The 21,328-nt window shown below is 44.9% G+C and overlaps 1 protein-coding gene across 2 annotated transcripts in view; it reads left to right on the forward strand.

Annotated features, from left to right (window-relative positions):
- LOC139409488 (KN motif and ankyrin repeat domains 4) overlaps nucleotides 1-21,099 on the forward strand; it is a 145,940-nt gene extending 124,841 nt beyond the window's left edge. Inside the window, exons 6-11 of one of the 2 annotated variants that reach the window (XM_071154701.1) lie at nucleotides 4,932-5,207; nucleotides 7,901-7,985; nucleotides 9,533-9,752; nucleotides 11,122-11,264; nucleotides 13,189-13,389; nucleotides 19,126-21,099. In XM_071154701.1, coding sequence (XP_071010802.1) covers nucleotides 4,932-5,207; nucleotides 7,901-7,985; nucleotides 9,533-9,752; nucleotides 11,122-11,264; nucleotides 13,189-13,389; nucleotides 19,126-19,284 — 1,084 coding nt within the window. In that variant the 3' untranslated portion in view covers nucleotides 19,285-21,099. Of the gene's footprint in view, nucleotides 1-4,931; nucleotides 5,208-5,376; nucleotides 5,532-7,900; nucleotides 7,986-9,532; nucleotides 9,753-11,121; nucleotides 11,265-13,188; nucleotides 13,390-19,125 lie in introns of those variants that run through there. The other variant, XM_071154702.1, reaches the window with a different exon arrangement.
- Nucleotides 21,100-21,328: the final 229 nt, after the last annotated feature.

A 21,328-nucleotide genomic window follows, 5' to 3' on the forward strand; every position in this document is an offset into this window, starting at 1 on the left:
TCCTCCTCCACTGCTGTTAGCTCTGCCATGTGTTCCTCTCCCTCCTCCTCCACTGCTGTTAGCTGTGATGTGTTCCTCTCCCTCTTCCTCCACTGCTGTTAGCTGTGATGTGTTCCTCTCCCTCTTCCTCCACTGCTGTTAGCTGTGATGTGTTCCTCTCCCTCCTCCTTCACTGCTGTTAGCTCTGCCATGTGTTCCTCTCCCTCCTCTTTAAGTTCTCTCACCTCAGTCCACAGAGCAGCCAGCTCTCTCAGACAGCCGTCCAGCTCCACCTTCTGCCCCCCGGGTCTTGTTGGGGGGGTGTTGCTGTTCTGCTCTGTTTTTGTGGGTCCGTTCTGTCTGGAGTGTGTGGACTAGCTATCTGATCTCCACCATCTCTCTCTTCAGCTTGGTGAATTTCTCTCTCTCAACAATGGAGGAGCAGAGCAGTTGTGGACCTGGGTCTGCTCAGTGCTGGGGGGCTGACTCTCCTCTTGGGGCTGCTCGTATGCAGGACAGTTTGAGGATGAGGTGTGATCAGACTCACTCAGGATGGGGGAGTCATCACAGAGAGAGAGCTTTTCCTGCTCTGCTCTCTCTCTCTCTCTCTCTCTCTCTCTCTCTCTCTCTCTCTCTCTCTCTCTCTCTCTCTCTCTCTCTTTCTCTCTCTCTCTCTCTCTCTTTCTCTCTCTCTTCTCTCTCTCTCGCTCTCTCTCTCTCTCTCTCTCAATTCAATTCAATTCAAGGGGTTTATTGGCATGGGAAACATGTGTTAACATTGCCAAAGCAAGGGATCTCTTTGATCCCGTAAAACTGCATGAGTTTGCCCTGTACTTATTCCATGCAGTGTTATTTTCAATTTCCAAGGGGTACTGTATTGTGATATCTGCACGGGCGAAGCCAGGAGTAGGGGGCTTCAAAAGCCTCTGCATTTGGGTGGGGAGGGAGGGGGCTGTGAAATTCTCCTGCCATTGTTGGGCTCAAGCATTTTCACACATCTCACTTCACACTTCAGTGCTAATTGAAGTTGCAGTCAGGTCTGTTCTGTCCTAGAATTAAAGTAGCTTTATATAACAAAATTACCTATATATTACTGTATTTTACTTCATGGCTTCAGAAGTATCTTCAGACTGAACATTACTCACTCAGTTTTGTGCTGGATGGTATTTCCAGGTTTGGATTGAATGTCTTGATGTAAAGGGTAGTATCCTGTATACTGTAAGCCCTAGCTTTTTTACATTTGTTCTATTTGAACCCGTTTTCTCCCCAATTTCCTGATATCCAGTTTCAATCCAATTACAATCTTGTCTCATCGCTGCAACGAGTCATGTGTCCTCCAAAACATGACCGGCCAAACCACGCTTCTTAAAAAGATTACACCTGCCTGCTTAACCTGGAAGCCAGCTGCACCAATGTGTTGGAGGAAACACTGTTCAACTGACAATCGGAGTCAGCCTGCAGGCGCCCGGCCCGCCACAAGGAGTCACTAGAGCGCGATGAGCCAAGTAAAGCCCCCCCCTCCCCGGTCAGACCCTCCCCTAACCCGAACAACGCTGGGCCAGTTGTGCGCCGCTCTATGGGACTCCAGGTCATGGCCGGTTGTGACACAGCCTTGGATCAAACCTTGGTCTGTAGTGACACCTCAAGCACTGCGATGCAGTGCCTTAGACCGCTGTGATACAGCCTGGAATGGAACCTGGGTCTGTAGTGACTCCTCTAGCTCTGTGATGCAGTGCCTTAGACCGCTGTGATACAGCCTGGAATGGAACCTGGGTCTGTAGTGACACCTCAAGCACTGCGATGCAGTGCCTTAGACCGCTGTGATACAGCCTGGAATGGAACCTGGGTCTTTAGTGACTCCTCTAACTCTGTGATGCAGTGTCTTAGACCGCTGCGCCACTCGGGAGGCCTACATTTATCTAACTCTAATTCCATTGTTTTGCAGAAGAGCCAATGAGCTCTCTCTCGCTCTCTCCATGGTCTGTCTGTCTGTCTGTCTGTCTCTCTCTCTCTCTCTCTCTCTCTCTCTCTCTCTCTCTCTCTCTCTCTGTCTGTTGCTCTCTATATGTCTCTCTCGCTCTATCTTTCTCTCCATCTTTCACCCTGTCTCTCCCATAGACACACTGCCCTCACTGTGACTCTCCCTTCCTGTTTATGTGTGTGTGTTGCGTGTTTATGCGTGCGCATGCGTTTAACTTTGTGTGCGAGTGTATGACTGATGCCCTATGATTAGGCTGTGCTTTGCCTGTCTGATGTTGATGAGATGTGAGATAGATGACAGAGGTGATACTGGGAAAAAAGGCCTCTCTCCTGGCTATGATTAGAACAGGCTGGTCTAGTATTCATGCTACAGCACGGTTGTAACTAGCATACCCTAGCTGCTGTCTGGCCCTCCTAACAGCACACACATCATTACAATAGCCTAGCTAACACACTGCTGGCCACCCTCATCAGAACTAGAACAGACTCAGTCGGGCTGGCTCTACTTTTACCTCAGAGGAGAACTCAGCTTAGTATAAAACATTTAGTTTTCTTTAATTTACCTGATGAGGTTCATTCAGACCACAGCTACACGGGAGACACATCAAGACACAACAAACAAGCATAAGCAATATACATGATTAAAATGTACATTTCCAGGTAATCTACAGTTGAAGTCTGAAGTTTACATACACTTAGGTTGGAGTCATTTAAACTCGTTTTTCAACCACTCCACAAATTTCTTGTTAACAAACTATAGTTTTGACAAGTCGGTTAGGACATCTACTTTGTGCAGGACACAAGTAAATTTTACAACGATTGTTTACAGACAGATTATTTAACTTACACTTCACTGTATCACAATTCCAGTGGGTCAGAAGTTTACATACACTACGTCGACTGTGCCTTTAAACAGCTTGGAAAATTACAGAAAATGATGTTACGGCTTTAGAAGCTTCTGATAGGCTAATTGACATTATTTGAGCCAATTGGAGGTGTACCTGTGGATGTATTTCAAGGCCTACCTTCAAACTCAGTGCCTCTTTGCTTGACATCATGGGAAAATCAAAAGAAATCAGCCAAGACTTCAGAATAAAAATTGTAGACCTCCACAAGTCTGGTTCATCCTTGGGAGCAATTTCCAAACACCTGAAGGTACCATGTTCATCTATACAAACAATAGTACGCAAGTATAAACACCATGGGACCACACAGCCGTCATACCGCTCAGGAAGGAGACGTGTTCTATCTCCTAGAGATTAATGTACTTTGGTGTGAAAAGTGCAAATCAATCCCAGAGCAACAGTAAAGGACCTTGTGAAGATCCTGGAGGAAACAGGTACAAAAATATCTATATCCACAGTAAAACGAGTCCTATATCGACATAACCTCAAAGGCAACTCAGCAAGGAAGAAGCCACTGCTCCAAAACTGCCATAAAACAGCCAAACTATGGTTTGCAACTGCACATGGGGACAAAGATCATACTTTTTGGAGAAATGACCTCTGGTCTGAGTAAACAAAAATCGAACTGTTTGTCCATAATGACCATTGTTATGTTTGGAGGAAAAAGGGGGAGGCTTGCAAGCCGAAGAACACCATCCCAACCGTGAAGCACGGGGGTGGCAGCATCATGTTGTGGTGGTGCTTTGCTGCAGGAGTGACTGGTGCACTTCAGAAAATAGATGGCATCATGAGGAAAAATTATGTGGATATATTGAAGCAACATCTTAAAGCTTGGTCGCAAATGGGCCGTCCAAATGGACAATGACCCCAAGCATACTTCCAAAGTTGTGGCAAAATGGCTTAAGGACAACAAAGTCAAGGTATTGGAGTGGCCATCACAAAGCCCTGAACTCAATCCTATAGAAAATGTGTGGGCAGGACTGAAAAAGCATGTGTGAGCAAGGAGGCCTACAAACCTGACTCAGTTACATCAGCTCTGTCATGTGGAATGGGCCAAAATTCACCCAACTTATTGTGGGAAGCTTGTGGAAGGCTACCTGAAATGTTTGACCCAAGTTAAACAATTTAAAGGCAATGCTACCAAATACTAATTGAGTGTGTGTAAACTTCTGACCCACTGGGAATGTGATGAAAGAAATAAAAGCTGAAATAAATAATTCTCTCTACTATTATTCTGACATTTCACATTCTTAAAATAAAGTGGTGATCCTAACTGACCTAAGACAGGGAATTTTTAGTAGGATTAAATGTCAGGAATTGTGAAACTGAGTTTAAATGTTTTTGGCTAACTGTATCGATTTCGTCAACTATTTCTGAATGGAATATTCTCACCTTTTAGATTTGTAAAGGTTTTACTGTGTCAGGTTATGGTTGCCCCTGACCCCTGAGCTAAACCAGGATGTGGGTGCTGTTTATCATGCCTCTGCTCAGATGTTTCCTCCATGCCCTCCTTGTTCCTAATCACAGCATAGCCTTGAGAAAACACAGCACACACACAAACATACACACAGCCTTGAGAAAACACAGCACACACGCAAACATACACACAGCCTTGAGAACACAGCACAGACTTCCCTCCTTCAGACTCTGATCACATGAACTCTCCTTACACTGCCTCTATTCGCCCCTCTCCCTTAGGAATTCTGGGAATTCTGCGGCTCCTGAAAGATCGGTTCACAAACATCCATGAAGGAATAGTATTCTCTGCCTGACCCTAACCCTTAGCCTTTCTGATCAAGGGCCCTGTAGAAGTTCCATGAACCATCTATTCATAACATCCTAAAGATGAATGTCCCTCAATATACTTCTCAAGGCCATGTTCTCACTGCTCACAGATTCCAAGATGTTACACATCAATGTTAGGTAAATGGCCAGCCCTGTGAGTAAATAGCCAGAACACATGGGGCTGAATGACCTTTTTCTTGTCATATCTTGGTACTTGGTAAGTCTCTTGGAACTTCAGTCATCTCATTGATGCTGTTTGTTTGTGTTGTTGTTAATGACCAGGTATGAGACCACCTCCAGTGAGGAGGAGTCGAGCGGGGAGGAAAAGGAGGAGGCCGAGGAGGTGGACAGCTCTGAGCCTGAGGAGATGCAGGAGGATCAGGGGAAGGAGGAGGAGCAGGAGGAGGGAGCTGGAGAATCCCAGGGCCAGGGAGAGGACACTGCCACAGGAGAGATGGCCCAGGGAGCAGGCCCTCAGGCTGGGGAGACAGAGGGCCAGGGAGACCCTCAAGACCCAGAGTCCAGCCAGGCACTCCTGGAGGAGCAGCCAGAAGCAGGGTGAGACAGGACTTCTTTATCAAGGTTCTTAACTTTTGCAGAAAATGTCCATCTCAGTGGAGGTCTTCTGAAATGAAATTAACTGTGAATAAACCATCTGCAAAGAAAATATACAGTTAGCCGAACAAGTATAAATGGCACCTCTATTCAGACCCCTCTCATCCCACAGAGGTCTCCTTATGGCAGCCTACGTCCATCCTTCATCCCCAATGTGTCTACTCTAGTCTCTGATGTCAGACACACAATCCAGGTCTTTGTTCAGGTGAGGGCCAGCTGCATCCTGCCTGGAGCCTTCAGTGTAGAGCCTTCGGTCTAGAGTCTTCAGGGCCAAATGAGTGCAGAATGAGAGGTGCTGAGTGAAACATTGATACAAAAGCAGTCTTCTGCTGGGGCCCGGCCCTATAATGGTCTGGCCCCAAGAGCTGACCTTTTCTGTTGCGTGCACACACACACACACACTCACACACACACACACACACACACACACACACACACACACACACACACACACACACACACACACACACACACACACACACACACACACACACACACACACACACACACAGAGTGAGGCATGATTCAGTGACAGGGAGGATGTGTGGGATATATTGACGTCTCAGAAACAGGCCCTCGGGGGGTTTGTTTCTAATGCTGATCTACTGTATGACTATCACAAGGCCTGACGTCTCAGAAACAGGCCCTCGGGGGGGTTTGTTTCTAATGCTGATCTACTGTATGACTATCACAAGGCCTGACGTCTCAGAAACAGGCCCTCGGGGGGTTTGTTTCTAATGCTGATCTACTGTATGACTATCACAAGGCCTGACGTCTCAGAAACAGGCCCTCGGGGGGTTTGTTTCTAATGCTGATCTACTGTATGACTATCACAAGGCCTGACGTCTCAGAAACACTTAATTTCCCGACTGCCATTTATGATTATTAACTCGACCATTGCAGCACTACTAAAATACGTCTGTCATTATGAATTGTTAGGAAAGGTGACTAAATGTTATGTTATGTTAATGTAGGTGGCTAAATGTTATGTTATGAAAGGTGACTAAATGTTATGTTATGAAAGGTGACTAAATGTTATGTTATGCTATGAAAGGTGACTAAATGTTATGTAAGGTGGCTAAATGTTATGTAAGGTGGCTAAATATTATGTTATGACAGATGACTAAATGTTATGTTATGTTATGAAAGGTGACTAAATGTTATGCTACGCTATGAAAGGTGACTAAATGTTATGAAAGGTGACTAAATATTATGTTATGTTATGAAAGGTGACTAAATGTTATGTTATGAAAGGTGACTAAATATTATATTATGTTATGAAAGGTGGCTAAGTATTATGTTATGAAAAGTGATTAAATATTATGTTACGTAATGAAAGGTGACTAAATATTATGTTATGAAAAGTGTCTAAATGTTATGTTTTGAAAGGTGACTAAATATTATGTTATTAAAGGTGACTAAATGTTATGTTATGTTCTGAAAGGTGACTAAATGTTATGTAAGGTACTAATAAAATCAAATCAAAATCAAGGTGGTTAATATTATGTTATGAAATGTGGCTAAATGTTATGTGAGGTGGCTAAATATTATGTTATGACAGGTGGTTAAATGTTATGTTATGTTATGAAAGGTGACTAAAAGTTATGTTATATTATGTTATGTTATGAAAGGTGACTAAATGTTATGTTATGTTATGAAAGGTGACTAAATGTTATGTTATGTTATGTTATGAAAGGTGACTAAATGTTATGTTATGAAAGGTGACTAAAAGTTATGTTATATTATGTTATGTTATGAAAGGTGACTAAATGTTATGTTATGTTATGAAAGGTGACTAAAAGTTATGTTATATTATGTTATGTTATGAAAGGTGACTAAATGTTATGTTATGTTATGAAAGGTGACTAAAAGTTATGTTATGTTATGTTATGTTATGAAAGGTGACTAAATGTTATGTTATGTTATGAAAGGTGGCTAAATGTTATATTATGTTATGCTATGAAAGGTGACTAAATGTTATGTTATGTTATGAAAGGTGACTAAATGTTATATTATGTTATGCTATGAAAGGTGACTAAATGTTATGTTATGTTATGAAAGGTGACTAAAAGTTATGTTATGTTATGAAAGGTGACTAAATGTTATGTTATGTTATGAAAGGTGGCTAAATGTTATATTATGTTATGCTATGAAAGGTGACTAAATGTTATGTTATGTTATGAAAGGTGACTAAATGTTATATTATGTTATGCTATGAAAGGTGACTAAATGTTATGTTATGTTATGAAAGGTGAATAAAAGTTATGTTATGTTTTGAAAGGTGACTAAATGTTATGTTATGTTATGCTATGAAAGGTGACTAAATGTTATGTTATGTTATGAAAGGCGACTAAATGTTATGTAATGCTATGAAAGGTGACTAAATGTTATGTTATGTTATGAAAGGTGAATAAAAGTTATGTTATGTTTTGAAAGGTGACTAAATGTTATATTATGTTATGCTATGAAAGGTGACTAAATGTTATGTTATGTTATGAAAGGCGACTAAATGTAATGTAATGCTATGAAAGGTGACTAAATGTTATGTTATGTTATGAAAGGTGACTAAATGTTATGTAAGGTGGCTAAATATTATGTTATGACAAGTGGCTGAATGTAATATTATGTTCACACAGGGAGACGATAGATAAGGACTTCATGGAGGCGTGTCACTACATTAAGGATCGTATGGCAGAGGTGGCAACCCCTGATAAAGAAATGGTAAGAACATTTCCCCTCTAAAGTCCAAACAGTATTGCATGAGGTTGGTTGCCATCCTTGTCACATAATGTGATCCCCGGCCTGTGCGGGACTCCGACCCCACCAGTCTTCACACTATGAACCCTCCATCTGTCTCCCAGCTCCACTATGAACCCTCCATCTGCCTCCCAGCTCCGTTATGTCCCTCCATCTGTCACCCAGCTCCACTATGTCCCTCCATCTGTCTCCCAGCTCCACTATGTCCCTTCACCTGTCTCCCAGCTCCACTATGAACCCTCCATCTGTCTCCCAGCTCCACTATGTCCCTCCATCTGTCTCCCAGCTCCACTATGTCCCTCCATCTGTCTTCCAGCTCCACTATGTCCCTCCATCTGTCTCCCAGCTCCACTATGAACCCTCCATCTGTCTCCCAGCTCCACTATGAACCCTCCATCTGTCTCCCAGCTCCACTATGAACCCCCCATCTGTCTCCCAGCTCCACTATGATCCCTCCATCTGTCTTCCAGCTCCACTATGTCCCTCCATCTGTCTTCCAGCTCCACTATGTCCCTCCATCTGTCTCCCAGCTCCACTATGAACCCTCCATCTGTCTTCCAGCTCCACTATGAACCCTCCATCTGTCTCCCAGCTCCGCTATGTCCCTCCATCTGTCTCTCAGCTCCACTATGTCCCCCCATCTGTTTCCCAGCTCCACTATGAACCCTCCATCTGTCTCCCAGTTCCACTATGAGCCCTCCATCTGTCTCCCAACTCCACTATGAACCCCCCATCTGTCTCCCAGCTCCACTATGAACCCTCCAGCTAATTTCTGTCCCTTTCAATTAAACGGGGAAAATACCTAAAAACAAATTGAAAAAGTACAATCGCTAACAAACCCTAACCCTAGTTTTATGTCAACATCATGGTTCAACCCTAACCCTAACTCTAGCTTAATGTCCACATCCACACCCTCAACCGAACCCTAGCTTCAACCCTCAACCTAACCCTAGCTTCAGCCCTCATCCTAACCCTAGCTTCAACCCTCAACCTAACCCTAGCTTCAACCCTCAACCTAACCCTAGCCTCAACCCTCAACCGAACCCTAGCTTCAACCCTCAACCTAACCCTATCTTCAACCCTCAACCTAACCCTAGCTTCAACCCTCAACCGAACCCTACCTTCAACCCTCAACCTAACCCTAGCTTCAACCCTCAACCTAACCCTATCTTCAACCCTCAACCTAACCCTAGCTTCAAACCTCAACCGAACCCTACCTTCAACCCTCAACCTAACCCTAGCTTCAACCCTCAACCGAACCCTAGCTTCAACCCTCAACCCTCAACCTAACCATAGCTTCAACCCTCAACCTAACCCTAGCTTCAACCCTCAACCTAACCCTAGCTTCAACCCTCAACCTAACCCTAGCTTTATGTCCACATCCTGGTTCAACCATAACCCTGGTTTCCCCCTTTTTATAGACTCTTGTGATGGTGTTGTGCCAGGAGTGGTTCCATGTGTCTCAATGTTTGTCATCTCTAATAGTGTGTGTGCTCTCTCCCTGTCTTCAGAGACACATCCTGACCGTGTTGTACCAGGAGTGGTTCCGTGTGTCCAGTCAGAAGGACTCGCTGGCCGACACTGTCACCCTCTACCTGAGAGAGGTGGGCATCGCCACGCCAACCCTCCTGCGTTACATCGTAAACCTGGCCGATGGTAACGGCAACACAGCGCTCCACTACAGCGTGTCCCACTCCAACTTCCCTGTGGTCAAACTGCTGCTGGACACTGGTATGGGATATTCATCCACCTCTCTACAATACACTGGTATGGGATATTCATCCACCTCTCTACAACACACTGGTATGGGATATTCATCCACCTCTCTACAACACACTGGTATGGGATATTCATCCACCTCTCTACAACACACTGGTATGGGATATTCATCCACCTTTCTACAATACACTGGTATGGGATATTCATCCACCTCTCTACAACACACTGGTATGGGATATTCATCCACCTCTCTACAACACACCGGTATGGGATATTCATCCACCTCTCTACAACACACTGGTATGGGATATTCATCCACCTCTCTACAACACACTGGTATGGGATATTCATCCACCTCTCTACAATACACTGGTATGGGATATTCATCCACCTCTCTACAACACACTGGTATGGGATATTCATCCACCTCTCTACAACACACTGGTATGGGATATTCATCCCCCTTTCTACAATACACTGGTATGGGATATTCATCCACCTTTCTACAACCCTCTCACTCTCCACTATCTCGCACCCCCTTTTTATCAGTCCCTACTCCCTACCTCAACCCTTTTTTACTGAAACGATATTTATGGCTTTCTCACGTTTGTTCTGAAACCAATAGTGAACAATACTTGGAGTGTGTCAATGCCAGATTTGTCTCTGATCTAATGCAGAGGTGGAAAAAGTACTCAAATGTCATACTTCAGTAAAAGTAAAGATGTCTTAATAGAAAATGACTCAAGTAAAAGTGAAAGTCACCCAGTTAAATATTACGTAAGTATCAAAAGTGAATGTAATTGCTAAATTATACTTAAATATCAAAAGTAGTAAGTAAGTATAAAAAAAAGTATAAATCATTTCACATTCTTTATATTAAGCAAACCAGATTGCACAATCTTCTCATTTTTTAAATGTATGGATAGCCAGGAGCACACTCCAACACTCAGACATAATTTACAAATGAAGCATGTGTGTTTAGTGAGTCCATCTGATCAGAGCCAGTAGGGATGACAAGGGATGTTCTCTTGATAAGTGCTTGAATTGGGCCATTTTCCTGTCCTGCTAAGCATTCAAAATGTACTGAGCACTTTTTGTTTTCAGGGAAAATGTATGTATTATTTTCTTTAGGAATGTAGTAGAGTAAAAGTAAAATAGTAAAGTATAGGTACCCCCCAAAACAATACCTAAGTAGTACTTTAAAGTATTTTTACTTAAGTACTTTACACCAATGACCCAATGCCATATATGGTCTATTGATGTGTGTGTGTGTGTGTGTGTGTGTGTGTGTGTGTGTGTGTGTGTGTGTGTGTGTGTGTGTGTGTGTGTGTGTGTGTGTGTGTGTGTGTGTGTGTGTGTGTGTGTGTGTGTGTGTGTGTAGGTCTGTGTGAGGTGGACACCCAGAACAAAGCAGGCTACACAGCGGTAATGCTGGCCTCTCTGACAGCTGCTGATGGATCAGACGACATGGAGGTGGCTCTACAGCTACTGAGACAGGGAGATGTCAATGCCCAAGCCAGCCAGGTACACACAACATGTACTCTATCTCATTGTACACTCACACACTAACACTGAACCACTACTCATTGTATATTCCCTCTGGTATGCAGTCACAGCCTGTATATTCACTCTAGCATGCAGTCACAGACTGTATATTCACTCTAGCATGCAGTCACAGACTGTATATTCACTCTAGCATGCAGTCACAGACTGTATATTCACTCTAGCATGCAGTCACAGACTGTATATTCACTTTAGCATGCAGTCACAGACTGTATATTCACTCTAGCATGTAGTCAGTCACAGACTGTATATTCACTCTAGCATGTAGTCAGTCACAGACTGTATATTCACTCTAGCATGTAGTCAGTCACAGACTGTATATTCACTCTAGCATGCAGTCACGGATCGTATATCCACCATATATCACTAGGGCTTTCCTGAGAAAATTGGAACCATCCTGGTAATATCCCAGTATTCCCATTCAAGCTGGAAATGCTATTTAAAAGCATATAATGCTAGCGCCATGGATAGCTTCAGCGCCATGGATAGCTTCAGCACCCTGGATAGCTTCAGCGCCCTGGATAGCTTCAGCACCCTGGATAGCTTCAGCACCCTGGATAGCTTCAGCACCCTGGATAGCTTCAGCACCATGATTAGCTTCAGCACCATGGATAGCTTCAGCACCCTGGATAGCTTCAGCACCATGATTAGCTTCAGCACCATGGATAGCTTCAGCACCATGGATAGCTTCAGCACCATGATTAGCTTCAGCACACTGGATAGCTTCAGCACCATGATTAGCTTCAGCACCATGGATAGCTTCAGCGCCATGGATAGCTTCAGCGGCATGATTAGCTTCAGCGCCCTGGATAGCTTCAGCGCCATGGATAGCTTCAGCACCATGGATAGCTTCAGCACCATGGATAGCTTCAGCACCCTGGATAGCTTCAGCACCCTGGATAGCTTCAGCACCATGGAGTTATCCCTGAGAATATATGTCAGGCGTCTGCATTAGCTTTTGTTACTGTAACATCATGGAACAATGTTACAAATGTCTATTTCCTCGGGTGCGCTTGTGGACACATTGTAGTAGCCTACCAGTCATTTTGTTCAAATTGAGTAGCTGCAGTTTATATTTAGAATTTCTGCCAGTGCTCCAAAGATAGTTTGGAGATTTGTGAATGTGAGATGGAGATTGCCTTCAGTAACTGTCGAGAAGTTGCGTGTAGCCTACACATGATAGTCAGCAATACAATTTATAGAAGTCATGCAAGTAAGTGATGTTTTCTATTGGTTGACTTTACATTGAGTAGGCTAAATATGGTAGGCTGCTAGCGTTGTGAATACTAGTTTAATGTAGACTATGAATTAAGTGAGTTGATGTGTCCGGTTCATGTATGCAACTGTTTGCATACTGTGTTTTTGTATTAGTGCTGCATACATTTTCATATTTTATTGGTCTACGGAAAACGGGAAGGAGCTTGGTCAGGAAGTCCCGGGATATCGGTCACCACTATTAAACCCTACTGTACACAGACCCATTGTATAGTGTAGACATACACACCCATTGTGTAGACATACACTCAGTCATTTTCAGACAATCACACACCTGTACACACAGTGACCTATAGGCAATACTCACTGACTCAGCTAGTCACACAGGACCACTGTCCTTGCCTGTACTTGACCCACTACAAATATACAGTGCATTCGGGAAGGATTCAGACCCCTTGACTTTTTCCACATTTTGTTACGTTACAGCCTTATTCTAAAATTGATTAAATTGTTTTTTTTTTCATCATCAATCTACACACAATACCAAATAATGACAAAGCAATTTTTAAAAATTAAAAAAACAATAAAACAGAAATATCACATTTACATAAGTATTCAGACCCTTTACTCAGTACTTTGTTGAAGCACCTTTGGCACCTTTGTTTTCTAGGCAGGGCAGACGGCCCTCATGCTGGCCGTCAGCCATGGTCGCACAGCCATGGTGCGGTTGCTGCTGAGCTGCCAGGCTGACCTCAACATTCAGGACAAAGACGGTTCGACTGCACTCATATGTGCGTGTGAGCACAGTCACGTGGAGATCGCTCGGATACTACTCGAGTCTGACCACTGTGACACCAGCCTCACAGACAAGGTAGGTACACACACATGCATATCACACACACAAGCATGCACACACACACTTGGACGCTCACACACACATGCACAGACATACACTTTGAACTTCCCAAAACATTGAATGTCAAAACAACCCAACAGTGCCACTATCTGGCTAAACAGTGAAGTGCATAATTTTCTCATGTTCATTGACATGATGAATGAGCACACAGGCTCTCAGAGGATGTCACATCCCCTAGTATCACAGCAGCCGGGAGTTGACCAGAAACACACTGTCCTATTTTTCCTCCACAGAGTGATAGCAGAATGGCAGACAGATAAGGCAGGAATTAGCTGCTAGGTTAATAACTGTTTTGTGGAGCTGTCTGTCTGGGTTTGACACAGTAATGAATCCCTCTTAGAAGGTATTATACTGTACTGGATGTGTAGAGGTGTCTGTGTGTGAATGGCTCGGAGTGGAGCTATGGCTAGAATCAGACCTTCTTTAAGGCCTTCAGGGCAGTCAGACAGGGGGCTAAAGTAGACCCTGGAAACCCAGACAGAGCTGTGTGGGCTGTGGCTGAGACAGACAGGTTAAATAATTAACTTCTAATCTGAGGATACCTCTTTCTACGATCCTCTCTCATGGCCAGAGATGGTATTATTCTGCTCTCACCCATTGGTCCCACATTATCTCACTATGGGTTATTTTCTTCATGATGTGATTGGTTGTCGCAACCAGAAATTTCCTTGACTCACCGTTGTCAGGGCGCTGGCAGGATATAGCTCATCAGTCGAGGTTGCAACACCAGGAATTAACAAGTGTAGAGAATTCTGCATTTTCTACCAAGAATGAACATGTCTCCTGAAATGGCAAGCATCCTTACTTTTAAAAATCGAGTCAAATTAAATCAAACCCAATTTTATTCATCATATATACAGAATACAGGGGGGTGTAAACAGTGCTATGAAATGCTTACTTGCAAGCTACCTCTCAACATAGCCCTTGTGTCATACAGCGTGTCTTGGGGGTATGATATTTGTGCGTCTAACTTTCTCACTCATCATTATTTACAATTCATCAGGACTATCCATAATCCTGGAAGCATCCACATTAATGTAGAAGTGTTTAGAAACACATTTTATTCTCATTTACAATAAGTGACTCCAAAATGACACAATACATTATTTATCAGTCATTTTTATTGGGCACAAAATAATCTGAAACACAACCAAAACAAAGAGGAAAAGTCACAAGCGTGATGTAATCATTGTGTTCTAGGAATATGGGACCAAATACTAAACTTCTGGCTACTTTAATACACATAAGTGAATTTATCCCAAAACTTTTGTTTCCTCTTAAATTGGGGGACTATGTACAAAAAGTGGTGTAATAAAAAGTGGTGTAACATGGATGAAAACACCCTCAAATTAAAGCTGACAGTCTGACAGTATCATTTCAAACCCAAAGTGCTGGAGTACAGCCAAAACATTTCACCATCCCAATACTTTACATGGAGTATTTGGCTGTTTTGACTGCCGGAGCCAAATCAGACTTTAAAAAGAACATATATGGTCCATGGACTAACGTTAGCCAGGGGACTGACTGATGGACTGGCGAGCTCAGGTGTGGAGGACAGAGGCCCAGGTGGTGGAGTAGCCCGTACAGGAATGTAGGCCAGGGGACTGACTGATGGACTGGCGAGCTCAGGTGTGGAGGACAGAGGCCCAGGTGGTGGAGTAGCCCGTACAGGAATGTAGGCCAGGGGACTGACTGATGGACTGGCAAGCTCAGGTGTGGAGGACAGAGGCCCAGGTGGTGGAGTAGCCCGTACAGGAATGTAGGCCAGGGGACTGACTGATGGACTGGCGAGCTCAGGTGTGGAGGACAGAGGCCCAGGTGGTGGAGTAGCCCGTACAGGAATGTAGGCCAGGGGACTGACTGATGGACTGGCGAGCTCAGGTGTGGAGGACAGAGGCCCAGGTGGTGGAGTAGCCCGTACAGGAATGTAGGCCAGGGGACTGACTGATGGACTGGCGAGCTCAGGTGTGGAGGACAGAGGCCCAGGTGGTGGAGTAGCCCGTACAGGAATGTAGGACAGGGGACTGACTGATGGACTGGCGAGCTCAGGTGTGGAGGACAGAGGCCCAGGTGGTGGAGTAGCCCGTCTTGGAGTGGAGGACAGGGGACTGACTGATGGACTGGCGAGCTCAGGTGTGGAGGACAGGGGCCCAGGTGGTGGAGTAGCCCATCTTGGAGTGGAGGACAGGGGACTGACTGATGGACTGGCAAACTCAGGTGTGGAGGACAGAGGACTGACTGATGCAGCTGTGGACCGGATGCTGGTAGAGGGGGTGGGAGTAGGACGACAGGTGCCAACAAGAGGCAGGGCTGTCTCCAGCACTGAACTTCTACAAGCTCCACAAAGCCCTCATCATCCTCCCCTTGGATATCAGGATCACCCGTCTCCAATTCCTCAATGGCAGCCTTTATAATCCTGCAGCACCAAACCAGTCTGAACGAAGAGGTACTCCAAACCGATCAGTTCCTCTTAAGAAAAAAAATACCAAAAAATATGAGAATACACCAGACTGAGTATGGAATAATTCTATAATAACATTTCACAAAGAGAAATGCGTTGCTGTTTGTATTAAATATAAAAGCTGCATTAGATGAGTAATTAAATGATATTGCCATTACCAGTGTATTTGCGTAGAACAGTGTAAGGAAACATATGTTCCAACTGATGACCTTCCTACTGCATTTGGGACAATAAAGGTATCCTGCTGCCACATAGTAGGATCCGTCCACATCCACAACCTGCCGGATCTTCTGGTGGAGTCCAGATGAGGTCAACTCTCCCCTCTCACAGTCAGAATGTGGGCAATAGAGCTTCACCTGACACAGCCCTGCTCCACACTCTTTTAGTAGTTTTTGTCTAAATCCTGGAACCCTTACTGTCTATTAAGAAGAGGCTTCCATTTGGCAGTTTGCTGAAGCTGGCTCCCATGTCTGCTGTGAAAATAAGAGGGAAAGTTTGTGTTTAATAAGCATAAATTATATACATTTTAATGACAGTAAACATATTGGATTAATGGATGGAACAATAAAATTAAGTGTTTAAACTCTAGCTACCTATGTTGTTATCTCTAGCTACTTGCTAAAGGACATTTCTAACCACAGACACACCAGCATAAGCAAGAGAATAGGATATCGTTCGTGCCTTTTAATTCATAATTAACATGATGACCCGTCCCTAGCCTATTTGATATCAAGACATTGTTTGCCCTATAGCTGTGTCTAGTCCAATTAGCTCAATTCATAAAAATAGAAAAGGAGAGGTTTGCTGACGCTGAGTGACAAAGCACAACTACAAGCTATAAAAACCACACTATGTTTAGATAGCTAGCTCCGGCAGTAAGAAAATAAGTTTAGTATGGTAAGTGGGGTTAACAGACTATTTTGATAGTCATGGACGTTAAGCTAGCTAACGTTACGTTACTTCGATCACCTGTGTCAGTGTTAAAACACCCGTTGACTAACGCGTTAGATAGCGTTAACGTTACAGTAGCACTGTAAATCTTGTTAACCGAGCTAACATATTACTGAAGCCTAATACACTGATATTACCTGCTAGATATTCCGATCGATGATCAATGAAAACAGCAGAAGCAAAACATTGTAGCTAACGTTACTTCAGAAAATAAAGATAACTGGCGAAAAAAATGACCTAAGAGGAAATATACTGCTCAGAAAATAAAGGGAACACTTAAACAACACAATGTAACTCCAAGTCAATCACACTTCTGTGAAATCAAACTGTCCACTTAGGAAGCAACACTGATTGACAATACATTTCACATGCTGTTGTGCAAATGGGATAGACAACAGGTGGAAATTATAGGCAATTAGCAAGACACCCCAAATAAAGGAGTGATTCTGCAGGTGGTGACCACAGACCACTTCTCAGTTCCTATGCTTCCTGGTTGATGTTTTGGTCACTTTTGAATGCTGGCGGTGCTTTCCCTCTAGTGGTAGCATGAGACGGAGTCTACAACCCACACAAGTGGCTCAAGTAGTGCAACTCATCCAGGATGACACATCAATGCGAGGCAAGAAGGTTTGCTGTGACTGTCAGCGTTGTGTCCAGAGCATGGAGGCGCTACTAGGAGACAGGCCAGTACATCAGGAGACGTGGAGGAGGCCGTAGGAGGGCAACAACCCAGCAGCAGGACCGCTGCAGGACCGCTACCTCCGCCTTTGTGCAAGGAGAAGCACTGCCAGAGCCCTGCAAAATGACCTCAAGCAGGCCACCAATGTGCATGTGTCTGCTCAAACGGTCAGAAACAGACTCCATGAGGGTGGTATGAGGGCCCGGGTATGAGGACCCGACGTCCACTGGTGGGGGTTGTGCTTACAGCCCAACACCGTGCAGGACGTTTGGCATTTGCCAGAGAACACCAAGATTGGCAAATTCGCCACTGGCGCCCTGTGCTCTTCACAGATGAAAGCAGGTTCACACTGAGCACATGTGACAGACGTGACAGAGTCTGGAGATGCCGTGGAGAACGTTCTGCTGCCTGCAACATCCTCCAGCATGACCGGTTTGGCGGTGGGTCAGTCATGGTGTGGGGTGGCATTTCTTTCATTTCTTTCTCCTCCATGTGCTCGCCAGAGGTAGCCTGACTGCCATTAGGTACCGAGATGAGATCCTCAGACCCCTTGTGAGACCATATGCTGGTGCGGTTGGCCCTGGGTTCCTCTTAATGCAAGACAATGCTAGACCTCATGTGGCTGGAGTGTGTCAGCAGTTCCTGCAAGAGGAAGGCATTGATGCTATGGACTGGCCCGCCCGTTCCCCAGACCTGAATCCAATTGAGCACATCTGTGACATCATGTCTCGCTCCATCCACCAACACCACGTTGCACCACGGACTGTCCAGGAGTTGGCGGATGCTTTAGTCCAGGTCTGGGAGGAGATCCCTCAGGAGACCATCCGCCACCTCATCAGGAGCATGCCCAGGCGTTGTAGGGAGGTCATACAGGCACGTGGAGGCCACACACACTACTGAGCCTCATTTTGACTTGTTTTAAGGACTTTACATCAAAGTTGGATCAGCCTGTAGTGTGGTTTTCCGCTTTAATTTTGAGCGTGACTCCAAATCCAGACCTCCATGGGTTGATAAATTTGATTTCCATTGATAATTTTTGTGTGATTTTGTTGTCAGCACCATCAACTATGTAAAGAAAAAAGTATTTAATAAGAATATTTCATTCATTCAGATCTAGGATGTGTTATTTTAGAGTTCCCTTTATTTTTTGGAGCAGTGTATATTTTTACGTGGTCCTCTTGACTAGAGTTTGAAGGTCCCGCCATAGCCCTATCCACATTGGTCAATTGTTGGCTACTTGTTGGTTGCACAGGCAACTCAGATTGGTTGGCGAGTGCAATTATTGGTTACTTCTTGGTTGCAGACAGCGATATGATTGGTTGTCGCAACCAGAAATTTCCTAACTCATCCTTGTCAGGGCACTGGCCCTCTGTGGCAATGGCCTTTGTGTGGTGTAGATTTGAGCTGTGTGGCTCATTACCCAGGTCTCATGTTTCTGAGGGGAAGGGGTCTAAAGTACACATCCTCTGGCTTGTGGAGAGGGCACTATTCACTCTTCTAACATGATTGAACCTACAACGTTTTTATTTACTCCATGAGTGAAGAAACATTCTCTCTACCCCTCTCACCCACCTCTCTCTCTCTCTCTCATTGTCTTTAGGATGGTCAGAGTGCTCTTTCGGTTGCGGTAGCGGCCTCCCACAGTGAGCTAGTTGACCTTCTGAAGACCCATTCTGACTCCACCACCCAGGCCTCTAACCTCTCTTCCACCACCACCTCAGCCACCATTATCACCACCACCACCGCCTCTCTCCTCTGAGTCCTCTCCAGAAGCCCCTCTCTAACCCCCACCCCAACACAGAACTCTCCCACCCTAGACCCACCGTAGCCCGGACCCCATTCGCCAGACCCAACCCTACCCTAGACCCACCGTAGCCCGGACCCCATTCGCCAGACCCAACCCTACCCTAGACCCACCGTAGCCCGGACCCCATTCACCAGACCCAACCTTACCCTAGACCCACCGTAGCCCGGACCCCATTCGCCAGACCCAACCCTACCCTAGACCCACCGTAGCCCGGACCCCATTCGCCAGACCCAACCCTAACCTAGACCCACCGTAGCCCGGACCCCATTCGCCAGACCCAACCCTACCCTAGACCCACCGTAGCCCGGACCCCATTCGCCAGACCCAACCCTACCCTAGACCCACCGTAGCCCGGACCCCATTCGCCAGACCCAACCCTACCCTAGACCCACCGTAGCCCGGACCCCATTCGCCAGACCCAACCCTACCCTAGACCCACCGTAGCCCGGACCCCATTCGCCAGACCCAACCCTACTCTAGACCCACCGTAGCCCGGACCCCATTCGCCAGACCCAACCCTACTCTAGACCCACCGTAGCCCGGACCCCATTCGCCAGACCCAACCCTACCCTAGACCCCCATGGAGGACAGACAAAGGCTGTATTCACCACCACTCAGCTCACAGGCCTACTGGACCGGTGCTGCAAGGAACCAGAAAAACACACATTATTCACATTTCTGCCAATATTCCGTGGGCGGGACTCTGGAGTTATGTATCAACCGTTTGGCAGCCAGCCAATCAGAGAGGGACCTGTGTGTGTCAATCAAAGAACCCGTAGCCGTGGCGACAGTGGGGATCGACAGGTGATCCATGAAGAGTGCAGAAAGACAACAGAAGGATGATGGATTGATGCTTTCCAAAAAAAAATGCTCTTCAGGCAAAAATCTTCTTAAGCACATGATCTACCTTCAAAATCTGTCATATTATTATCAATAATATGGTTATTCTTCCTTTTTATTCCAATGATGACATTACTATTATTTTATATTTGGACATAAGCCATTTATTAAACCATAAAGTCAATGTTATAATAGTGTTTTATCAGACACACAAAGTATATTTATTTTGCGTTGCACTTTGTTTCACTCTGTTTGATTGCTATTCAGACTGTACATATCATATCCATGCTTGGTTTGTTTTCATCAGTATGACTTAACGATTGACTCACTGGGAGGTCTTCCAATATGAAGGGTGTATAGTAGGATGCAGCATGCAGCAATATAATAACAAAAGGCAGAATCTTCCGAAGCTACTAAACTGCAGTATGATGTAGTAACTCTCCACTTACTACTCTTCTCAACTATCTACAACTCTTTTTCTCTTTCTCGCTCTCATGCACTAGCCTGGTCTCAGAGCATTTCATATGTTTCTGTACGTACAGTAAATCCTAGACATTCCATTTAGTATGATATGTTACGTTTTGTATGGTATGTATTCAAATGTGGTTATCCATCATCCATGTATGATATATTACGGATTACAATTCATATTATATGTTACGAATTTTCATAACAAACAATATTTAATGAATTTGCTAAACGTATGATATGTAACGAATTCTAGCTGGTGGCTATGTTAGCTAGCGCGCTAAAGTTAGCTAGGCTAGTGGTTAGGGTTAATTATTATTATTTTATTTTGTACTTTTACCCCTTTTTCTCCCCAATTGGTGGTTACAGTCTTGTCTCATCTCTGAAACTCCCCTACGGACTCGGGAGAGGCGTAGGTCGAGAGCCATGCGTCCTCCAAAACTCGACCCTGCCAAGCCGCACTGCTTCTTGATTACCCGGAAGACAGCCACACCAATGTGTGTCAGAGGAAACACCGTCCAACTGACGACCGAAGTCAACTTGCAGGCTCCCAGTCCACCACCTTCCCTTAACCCGGACGACGCTTGGACAATTGTGCGCCGCCTCATGGGTCTTCCAGTCAAGGCCGGCTGTGACACACTACCTGGGGCTGTCGTGATGCCTTAGGCCGCTGCGCCACTCGGAAGGC

Source organism: Oncorhynchus clarkii, chromosome 5 (assembly GCF_045791955.1).
Source record: "Oncorhynchus clarkii lewisi isolate Uvic-CL-2024 chromosome 5, UVic_Ocla_1.0, whole genome shotgun sequence".
Classification (NCBI taxonomy): domain Eukaryota; kingdom Metazoa; phylum Chordata; class Actinopteri; order Salmoniformes; family Salmonidae; genus Oncorhynchus; species Oncorhynchus clarkii.